This window comes from Esox lucius, chromosome 14, assembly GCF_011004845.1.
Source record: "Esox lucius isolate fEsoLuc1 chromosome 14, fEsoLuc1.pri, whole genome shotgun sequence".
Classification (NCBI taxonomy): Eukaryota; Metazoa; Chordata; class Actinopteri; order Esociformes; family Esocidae; genus Esox; species Esox lucius.
This window is the reverse complement of record NC_047582.1, coordinates 35139117-35150440: the sequence shown is the minus strand read 5'-3', so window position 1 is coordinate 35150440 and position 11324 is coordinate 35139117. Positions and strand designations below refer to the sequence as shown.

Genomic DNA, 11324 nt, shown 5'->3' with positions numbered 1-11324 from the left:
ATCCCAAGGGGGACACAACCCCCCCCCCCCCCCAATAACTAAAACATTATTAAAGCACTACACTTGGTGTCCCCCTCAATAATTGGTCTTGAGAAAATGTCATGTAATTGTCCCCTCCAAAGTTGATATCTTGATTTTCGCCCCTGTACATATATATATATATATATATATATACAGGGGTGAAATCAACAACCTGATCAACTCTATACGAAGGAGATGTGTTGCACTGCGTGAGGCAGGTGGTGGTCACACCAGATACTGACTGGTTTTTGGACACCCCCCCCCCCCAATACAGTGAAACTTTTTGTGGCCTTTTATTGTGGCCAGCCCAAGGCACACCTGTGCAATAATCATAGGCCTTTTGTGTACATAGAGAAAGTCTTAGATCTTTGAGTTCAGCTCATGATAAATGGGGGAGAAAAACAAAAGTGTTGCGTTTATAATTTTTTTCAGTGTATAAACAACTCCAGAAAAATTAAGAGACCACTGCACCTTTTTCTGTCCTTTCCAAAAAGGTTGAAAAGGAAAGTTTTGAGGACACAGCATAAAATTTGTACCTTAAAATAATATTAGGCTTTAGGTTTTGCATCACAATCTTCTTATTGTAGTGAGGGGTGTGAGAGAGTGGTTTGAAGGTTACTAGGAGACCACTAGGGAAATGAGTGCAAGGGAATGTAACCTTAGTGATGAATAAATATAAATATATAATCTGACTCCATATTGTTTGTAAACAATTATAAATGACCATGATATGCTGGAAGTTCTTAGGAAAGGTAGCTAATCTTTCGTCACAAATAAAACATCTACGTTATCCTCAATGCTCCTCATCAGTCAAGTACAGAAAACAAGGGATGGTGTAGTAACCCGAAACTCAGGGATGATCAGTCTGGTCAGTTCAATTTACATATGTGTATGTGACTATATCAATTATCAAGCACCCATAAGGTGTAGGTTGTTTAACACGAAACATACAGTCAAATGGTATGTGTTCCTGGGGCTACACAGAATGTTACGAAACCCATGACTCAGGGGTGACTAGTCAATGTCATGTGTTCATGGGCCTAAACAAACTGCTTTGAAAACCCAGGACTCAGGGTTGACTAGTCAATGTCATGTGTTCATGGGCCTAAACAAACTGCTTTGAAAACCCAGGACTCAGGGGTGACAAGTCTGGGTGCTTAGACTTACTTATGTGTGTGTAATTACACTCACCTAAAGGATTATTAGGAACACCTGTTCAATTTCTCATTAATGCAATTATCTAATCAACCAATCACATGGCAGTTGCTTCAATGCATTTAGGGGTGTGGTCCTGGTCAAAACAATCTCCTGAACTCCAAACTGAATGTCACAATGGGAAAGAAAGGTGATTTAATCAATTTTGAGCTTGGCATGGTTGTTGGTCTGATGAGTCTCGATTTCTGTTGAGACATTTAGATGGTAGAGTCAGAATTTGGCGTAAACAGAATGAGAACATGGATCCATCATGCCTTGTTACCACTGTGCAGGCTGGTGGTGGTGGTGTAATGGTGTGGGGGATGTTTTCTTGGCACACTTCAGGCCCCTTAGTGCCAATTGGGCATCATTTAAATGCCACGGCCTACCTGAGCATTGTTTCTGACCATGTCCATCCCTTTATGACCACCATGTACCCATCCTCTGATGGCTACATCCAGCAGGATAATGCACCATGTCACAAAGCTCGGATAATTTCAAATTGGTTTCTTGAACATGACAATGGGTTCACTGTACTGAAATGGCCCCCACAGTCACCAGATCTCAACCCAATAGGGCATCTTTGGGATGTGGTGGAACGGGAACTTCGTGCCCTGGATGTGCATCCCACAAATCTCCATCAACTGCAAGATGCTATCCTATCAATATGGGCCAACATTTCTAAAGAATGCTTTCAGCACCTTGTTGAATCAATGCCACGTAGAATTAAGGCAGTTCTGAAGGCGAAAGGGGGTCAATAACAGTATTAGTATGGTGTTCCTAATAATCCTTTAGGTGAGTGTATAAGTAGACCTATAAGCTTGAGAGTGGAGATGAACGAGGAATGCCGTAGTAATCTATATTCCAAAGTAACACAATTTATTACAATCAAGTCATAAAGTTACAGTACAAAACATAGTTACATACCAACACGACATATCTAAAACACTCCCCCAAATAGTCATTGGCATTACTTTACCTGGACAAACACAATGAACACACAAAGGACAGGAACTGTCCCACAAAATCAATGCAAAATTATCGAATGGACAGGGCGTTGCCATCAGTTGTTGTCTGACATGCAACAAGGACGATCATTTCTACAATGTTCTTGTGAAGTCCCATCCATAACACGTACAGTACAATAAAGCATATCAGCCTATTCTGCCCTTAATGGGGAACAGGGAAAAAACACTACAGATAATTGTCCACAATATCATGCATTTAGTTACATTCCAGTTTGGTGGGGCCAGACACACCTCTTCATCAAATACACTTTCACTCTTCCTCAACAGACATTTCTCATTACACTACAGTATAACTATTATCATTATTCCAAGAACATTATATAACTAATTTGTTATTTAAAAAAGTATACACTTCCAAAATGTTGCCATTTATTTTCTTCACAGATTTTTTTTGGTGACTACATCAGTATTTTCTTTTTCACGACTTTCTGCTACTCCATTTGTCTTTTTTGAATACAAACAAAGATGTCTCTGAATAATCTCTGCTAATGCTGCACCTCCAACTGCAGCTCCTACTGCTCCCCCTACTCCTGCTGACAATCCCAAAGCTAGAACAGCTACACCCACGGCTCCTCCTGCTGCTACTCCTCCTACTACTCCTGTAAGTATTCCTGTTAGTGCTCCTCCTGATACATTGTCTTCTGGAACTTCTGATATTTCTTCTTCTGTGACTTTTCCTTCTGAAACTGTTACTTCTCGTTCTCCCACTAAGACTTTTCCATCTGCTACTTCTTTTGTTATTTCTCTTCCTCCAACTTCTCCTTTTCCTCCCTGTGCTACTCCTCTCGGTAGCCTTCCAGAAGGTTCACAAGCTGTACTCTTTGACCTCTGGACATTGTCCCGTTGAGTAGCCACAGACTCAGAAGATAAGTCTTCTTTAAACACCTCTGTGAGGTTTGCAGTTGACCTCTTTGTTCCAGTCTTCCCCGTCAGAGTAATCCTTGGGGTGGACACTTAAAAGATACATTTCCAAGTTGTAAAAGACATGCTTCATGAATTTTGCCATTATTTTGATTATATCCATATGAAGGTAAATCAGACTTGGTACCTGAAGCATAAAGTGTCACCCTCAACCCTTAGAAAAAATATACTCTTGGCCTTCTAGTTTAGGCATTAGCTTTCCTGATTAGGAATGAGACTTATGGATATCAATAACAGATGGGTGGGTTTTTGGGAGGTGACCAGTTATCTCTCTGCCCCAGCTCTGTAAAGGTACAGTGGGGCAAAGATGTATTTAGTCAGCCACCAATTGTGCAAGTTCTCCCAATTAAAAAGATGAGAGAGGCCTGTAATTTTCATCATAGGTACACTTCAACTATGAAAGACAAAATGAGAAAAAAGAAATCCAGAAAATCACATTGTAGGATTTTTAATGAATTTGTTGGTAAATTATGGTGGAAAATAAGTATTTGGTCAATAACAAAAGTTAATCTCAATACTTTGTTTTATACCCTTTGTTGGCAATGACAGGTCAAACGTTTTCTGTAAGTCATCACAAGGTTTTCACACACTGTTGCTGGTATTTTGGCCCATTCCTCCATGCAGATCTCATCAAGAGCAGTGATGTTTTGGGGCTGTCGCTGGGCAACACAGACTTTCAACTCCCTCCAAAGATTTTCTATGGGGTTGAGATCTGGTGACTGGCTAGGCCACTCCAGGAACTTGAAATGCTTCTTACGAAGCCACTCCTTCGTTGCCCAGGCGGTGTGTTTGGGATCATTGTCATGTTGAAAGACCCAGCCACGTTTCATCTTCAATGCTCTTGCTGATGGAAGGAGGTTTTCACTCAAAATGTCATGATACATGGCCCCATTCATTCTTTCCTTTACACAGATCAGTCGTCCTGGTCCCTTTGCAGAAAAACAGCCCCAAAGCATGATGTTTCCACCCCCATGCTTCACAGTAGGTAGGGTGTTCTTTGGATTCAACTCAGCATTCTTTCTCCTCCAAACACGACGAGTTCAGTTTTTACTACAACGTTCTATTTTGGTTTCATCTGACCATATGACATTCTCCCAATCCTCTTCTGGACCATCAAAATGCTCTTTAGCAAACCTCAGACGGACCTGGACATGTATTGGCTTAAGCAGGGGGACACTTCTGGCACTGCAGGATTTGAGTCCCTGGCGGCGTAGTGTGTTACTGATGGTAGCCTTTGTTACTTTGGTCCCAGCTCTCTGCAGGTCATTCACTAGGTCCCCCTGTGTGGTTCTGGAATTTTTGCTCACGGTTCTTGTGATCATTTTGACCACACGGGGTGAGATCTTGCGTGGAGCCCTGGATCGAGGGAGATTATCAGTGATCTTGTATGTCTTCCATTTTCTTATAATAGCTCCCACAGTTGATTTCTTCACACCAAGCTGCTTACCTATTGCAGATTCAGTCTTCCCAGCCTGGTCTACAATTTTGTTTCTGGTATCCTTTGACAGCTCTTTGGTCTTGGCCATAGTGGAGTTTGGAGTGTGACTGTTTGAGGTTGTGGACAGGTGTCTTTTATACTGATAACAAGTTCAAACAGGTGCCATTAATACAGGTAATGAGTGGAGGACAGAGGAGCCTCTTAAAGAAGAAGTTACAGGTCTGTGAGAGCCAGAAATATTGCTTGTTTGTAGGTGACCAAATACTTATTTTACCAAGGAATTTACCAATAAATTCATAAAAAATCCTACAATGTGATTTTCTGGATCTTTTTTCTCATTTTGTCTCTAATTGTTGAAATGTACCTATGATGAAAATTACATGCCTCTCTCATCTTTTTAGTGGGAGAACTTGCACAATTGACTTAACTGACTAAATACTTTTTTGCCCCACTGTATATAAAACAGAGGAAAATATAACAGAGCCACCATCAAACCCAAAAACAAGTTAAGTAAACATCCTTGTATCCACAACAAGTTCAGTAAAAATCCACACCAAGTTCAGTAAACATCCTTGTATCCACAACAAGTTCAGTAAACATCCACACCAAGTTCAGTAAACATCCTTGTATCCACAACAAGTTCAGTAAACATCCACACCAAGTTCAGTAAACATCCTTGTATCCACAACAAGTTCAGTAAACATCATCGTATCCACAACAAGTTCAGTAAACATCCTTGTGCCCATAAACAGGTCCAGTAAACACCCTGGAGAGGTTCAGATGAAACAATTCTACAACACTGCCACACTCACCTATTCTGGATTCCATGTTCTGATCCTGCTGGTTCTGGAGTCTGAAATTAGATGTATTTGTCAGCGTGCCGTCTAGATTTTTGTAACTTACTTTTTTAAAGATATCATACATATTTACTGCTCATTTTTTATTCAGCGCATGACGATCGCCAGGCAATGACAACTTCTAGAATGTTACCGACTGGCTGGCTGACAGAACATGAAGGAAATGTTAACAGTGTCAGAATCAGTGACAGCCACTTACTGACTGTTCTACGCAAACGCGTGCGTGCACAGACACAGCCAGTTACTTTTCTCTGACCTCACTAGCTAGTTTGATACTTGCAGGAAGTTGTTGCTCTGCTCTGATGCTCGTGCGATAGTAAACTGTGCGACTCATTGAATTTTTTTATACTCTGCTCTTTTATTTTTTTTCGCGGGGTGTCTCTGGACATTTTATTTCGCTTCTCCAGTGTTGAAGTTAGCTGTTGTTGGGGTTCTGCAATGCTAGCATTAACATACCCCTTGAACCCTGTGCTGTGTTGTGTCTAACGACATTTTATCAAATTGCTTGTGTTAAATTTGTGTTTTTTCTTTCCTCCTCTTGACAGTTTAGCAGGACAGAGCTTGTACTCTACATGTGTAATTGCTGACATCTCTGTCTTCCCGCTCTACCAATCTGAGTTGTATATTCTATACTTCCACGGCCCAAGGCGACACAACCATCGAGTTTCACTTAATGTTTCCATGACATGGTATCGGCATATTTCTATGAGTACATGAGCCCAGGATCGGCCCGATACTGGTACCAGTATCAGTGCATCCCTACTTGAAATATTACTGGGGAATCGATGCTTCCCATCCAACCTGAAAGAGCTTGAGAGGATCTGCAAGGACATAGGGGAGAAACTGACCAAATTGAGGTGTGCAAAGCTGGTAGAGCCAAACCAAGAGGACGCAGGGCTCACAAAACATTTTATCCTACCACTAGGGGGACTCCTAAACAGAACTTCCTAGCTAAGAGTTTCCTCTTAAAACCCATTCACAAAGCTGCTAAGATCAACTTCTACCAAGAAATGGGGAGAAGTCTTAATCTGAAAGAAAGGGCGGGGTTGATCCGTTTGCTATGGATGATGTTGTGTTTCACGAACAAGCTTACTTGATTGGCTAATGGGGGGGGGGGGGGGTGCAATCATTTGTGCAATTATGTGTTCCATCTATAGCACCAACTACACCGGGTGGTCCAGCTATGGCATGAAGTTGGCTTTGTGTCTTTGTAGTTGGCGAATATGAGGAAACTGAATGATTTGTCACACATATGGGGTCTGGGGAGGGCATTTTTTGTTTGATGTAATATTCTACTTACAGATGACTGACATAAAAGATTTTATACGATTAAAATGTATTGTCATTGAACAAGTACAGTACAACGAAATACAGTTAACATCTATCCAGAAGTGCAAATAGAAGAGGGCAGAAAATGTACAAGTATTTACAAGTAATAAGTATATATATGTATATTACAAGTGGAATGTATAGATGTGCAATGAAGGCAAATGCAGTACAAATGGCAATATTAGATTTGCAGAAAAGATGTACGTAGTTCGTCTGCGCTGTATAGCTGCATTTTTCCTGTGGCCAATTAAGTAGCATAGATTTGTCGCAACCTTGTTCTCCGATGTTATTGGGTTGTTTGTTGGGGAAGTGACTGCATCCCTGACTAGTTCTGCTATGATCATGAAACCCTTACGATTAAGGCGATACCTTAAGCTCAGTATCAATAAATGCTTCTAAAACGTTAACATGATTACAAGGCGGATTGCCGGCAGCAGACCTTTTTTGTGACTTGGTTTTATGCCGCGTTTTACTTTTGCTTTATCCCGGGCATACACCGGTGATTTATGCTAATGTTGTCTCTAGACTTTCCTGTTTCGACTATACATTTGGTACCAACTTAAGGAGGGGCTCAGGTGGGGATGGAGGAGTACATTTTTGTATATTGATTTTATTATTTCATCAAAATGTAAGAACTATGAATACATTAGATTTTTTTATTTATATTATTCAAAGTTTGTTAATATGGACATGAGCGTCACATGGTGACGTGTTGCGCATGTTTCTCTCAGTCAGGTCTGGATGGAGAGAAGGAGGTACGTTAGTAGATTGCACTGGTTAGAAGTTTCGAATAATTAACATATATAGTTTAGAAAATTTTCTGCCAATCAGCATTATTAGTAATGTGTACAACTATATCATATCATAGGTCATACTTCTGACCTAGTCTAAAATCAAATAGACTCTGGATTTAGCCCAGAGAAATGTATTTATTATTCCAATTGGACTCTTAATATCTCACCCGGCACAGCCAGAAGAGGACTGGTCACCCCTCTGAGCCTGGGTCCTCTCTAGGTTTCTTCCTAAAATTCGACCGTCTTAGGGAATTTTTCCTAGCCACTGAAATTCAACACTACTGTTGTTTGCTCCTTGGGGTTTAAGGCCGGGTGTCTCTGTAAAGCACTTTGTGACAACTGCTGTTGTAAAAAGGGCTTTATAAATAAATTTGATTGATTGATGATAGCCCATGTGTTTAGTCACAGATATATAGGCTATATTTCATGAATGCGTGCATAAGATAAAATGTGCCGCATTCGTGCTAATACCTTTGGCATACAGTACGGTATTATGGGTAGTGTAGTTTATATCCTGTATCCACCTGTCATGTAGAGCTGCTATTTGTTAATTGATTGTCCTGAAAATCTTATTGTCCTGAAATTCATTTTATTTGAACGACAAGTAGTTGACATTTCTGTATGCAAAAAGAATAGAAAAACGTAATATCGGTGCATTGAATAACTTCTGCTTGTTCCTATTCATATGATTGCAGGTATTGACATTTTATTTTGACATCCTAATGGATATATTTCTCTATAACCTTTACCTTTCTGAAATGCTCAATCAAGCCTGGATTGAGAGAAATAGAAAAACTTAATATTGGTGCATTGAAGAACTTCTGCTTGTTCCTATTCATATGATTGCAGATTACAAATTGCTCAAATAAAATAACCAAAAAGGGCAGTGGTGTCATGTGGTCCTGTTGCAGTCTAGAAATCATTACAATAAGTTCTGCAGGCTACGTCTTGGTCTCAGCCCTGTTTTTCAATGGCATCGTACCACCTTTGGCTGTTCCAACTCTTTCCATTGTGAGTCGTTGCTCCCCAGTACTGTTGCTTTATTTTCTAACAAACATTTTTATCTGTTTGTTAGATCTGATGAAAACCATTACGAGCAGTCTAAAGACAAAGCAAATTATACACATTGCTATTCAAATAGCACAACATGCAGTGTTTTTGCGGCACTTAACTTCTCAACCCGCAAACCCCTCCATAAGTCCTAAATTCTGGGGCTTGGCAGCAAGTGAGAGGCGGGTTACTCGGCCACGGCCTACTATGTTTAGCACCAGTGTAGTGACTTAGGAGTCCTCTTGACAACCCCTACATTTTCACAGATTTAGCACCTGGTTTTAGTGCTAAAACGCTGTGGGAAATAGTTCTGAATACATATGTACATGGGATATTGAAGTTTTTCTATTTTCAATTCATTGGCATACATTTCTTAAAATGTGTTTTCCTATTGTTATTATGGGGTGTTGTATGTAAATTGCTGTAATAGCATCTATAATTTTTTTTCAGTGAAATGGCTGGGCATGGCCTGTTAAATCTCTATGTTCAATGTTGTTTAGATCTAGTCAGTGTGTTTCTATGTTCTGTTTCAATTCCTCATGTTTAGTCTTGGCATCTGTGTCTCGTTTGTCCCTGATCACTTCCCAATTTAGTTTCTATGGTTTCCTGAGTCTTGGTGGGTCACTGTACCATACAACGTATCATGGTCCTAGGTTTTTGTGTGAGTCTTTAAATTGCATTACATTACGCTTGTTTAACCTCTGCGCCTGTCCTGCTACCTCCTAAGATGTTACATTAAGAAAGTGAAGGGGTCTCAGTACTTTGGAAAGGTGCTATGGATGTTACAATGATTTCCTACGCTCTGTAGTGCTTGCTTTCTCTTTAAAGGAGAGTCAACTCCTCAACCACAGTAGCTGGGGTGTTTTCTGTTGACCAATAGGAATTCAGTATTTTTTAGTTTAGGTTAAACTTTGTCATTAAAAAGTACAAGGCCTACAGTACAATGAAATGCACATTGTGGAAACTAAAAGTCATTCCACTTTTTACTTACGGACATGTTCCTATGTTTGAATGCAAACATTCAACATATTAGAAGAAGTACTCTCATGTCTTAAGTGTAGTTTTGGGTTTTGTATCATATTTAAGAGTACTTAATACATTTTATTAATAGCAATTTGAAGCCTATGTTATCTTATAACAGGGTAGAACAAAAAAATATGTAATTTACATTTATGTTCTACGCATACTACTTGGGGGAAAATGCAATATGAATAATAATTGTAATTTCTTCATGTTGCAACAAGTTTGGTTATTGGTTTTGTAGATACAAATGGGAACTAAATCTTGCAGGGCAGGTTTTGAGCTCATGCCCAGAGGGGCAATATGTTACCTGGAGTTGGCCCAGAGTCCCACCACGCCTGGAATGAGAAGACTTGGACAGGTACATTTCAAAGTGCCATAGCAGGTGTATACATTAGGGTGCATTTCTCTGGCCAGAAATTGCCAATAGGCTTACCTGACAGATCTAAGAACAGCTGGATAGGTATTTTCCTTATAAGCATACCGCGTGTATTACCAATATGTCAGTCTACAAAGGAAGTTCATCAGAAATAGATCTGCACAATTAAAAATGACGCTGTACTCCGAGTATAACTTCTAATACATATGGATTTGCTGTAAGGGAAAATAAACAATATAATGTATCTATTCAAAGCTACGTACAGTAGGTATTTCCTAAAGCAGGATTTGGGTAAATAAGAACAGTGTATTACCCCGTCGTTTTGAAAGAAATGTTTTGTAACTCACCGTTGCAAATATGTTAGTCAACTGTAGATCCGTGACCGGGTTACATTTGGTTTTATAATTGATATTAAAATAATTTTGCGCTCCCCAAAAGCGTCCTACAAACACGACATCGATATATATAGAAGGTGAAGGCAGAGAGCAAGATACACCCTTTGGTTAGTCGGGTTCGTTCTGATTTGAAAAAAGATTTTGCGTTACCTTCAATGGAGTGGAATATTCCGTGGATGAGGCTAAGGAACCGTCTTAAATGTGCATTCGGCAGAAATCATTGTTTAGGAGATTTTCTTTCTTCGTGCCAAATCATTTTTTCTGAATATTTACAATATTACAAAAATTTAAAACACAATAGGCTTAGAATCAATTTAAATAAGACAACAATTTTACAGATGATATTATCCTGGAGACACATTAGCTCTAAATCGATGTATACTTTGTTCACTGACCCCTAGTCTCCCTTTAATTGCCATTTTTTAATAGCTCAAAACCCATATGAGTTAGAGATGTACAGAAACGTTTGCTATATTCCTTTACCTGTCCTTACAAATGTACACCTCATTTCCCACATTTTTTATTTATTTTTATATTTTTGTAAAAAAAATGTACCTATGACAACTCTTACATATAGATGCGTTTTACAATGTTTTTATCCAGATGACAAGTATGTCTAAAACCATTTGTGTATCCATCTATGAAGTACCTTTTTAATCCATATGATTAAAAAGTCCATGTGAGATGGAGATGTAAAAACAAGTGTGGTGTGTACCTGTATCTGTCCTCTCAAAGGCACACCTCCACAGTAAATTATCTGTATTTTATATTACAAATGTATGTATCAATAGAACTCTAACCCATCATGGATTAACTTTTTTAATAACTTCCTATCAAGACGACATGTACCTCTGAAACCACATTTATTTTGATCACTGACTCTAGAGTAGTAGGATTT

General features: G+C 39.4%; 1 protein-coding gene across 1 annotated transcript; it reads right to left on the bottom strand.

Annotated features, from left to right (window-relative positions):
* Positions 1-1959: 1959 nt before the first annotated feature.
* LOC105007497 lies at positions 1960-10573 on the bottom strand. Its single transcript, XM_034296810.1, has 3 exons — positions 9963-10573; positions 5415-5455; positions 1960-3196 (listed from the first exon to the last, which is right to left on the bottom strand). The coding sequence occupies exons 1-3, from the start codon at positions 10055-10057 to the stop codon at positions 2622-2624; spliced, it is 711 nt and encodes a 236-aa protein (XP_034152701.1). The 5' UTR covers positions 10058-10573; the 3' UTR covers positions 1960-2621.
* Between the last annotated feature and the right edge of the window lie 751 nt (positions 10574-11324).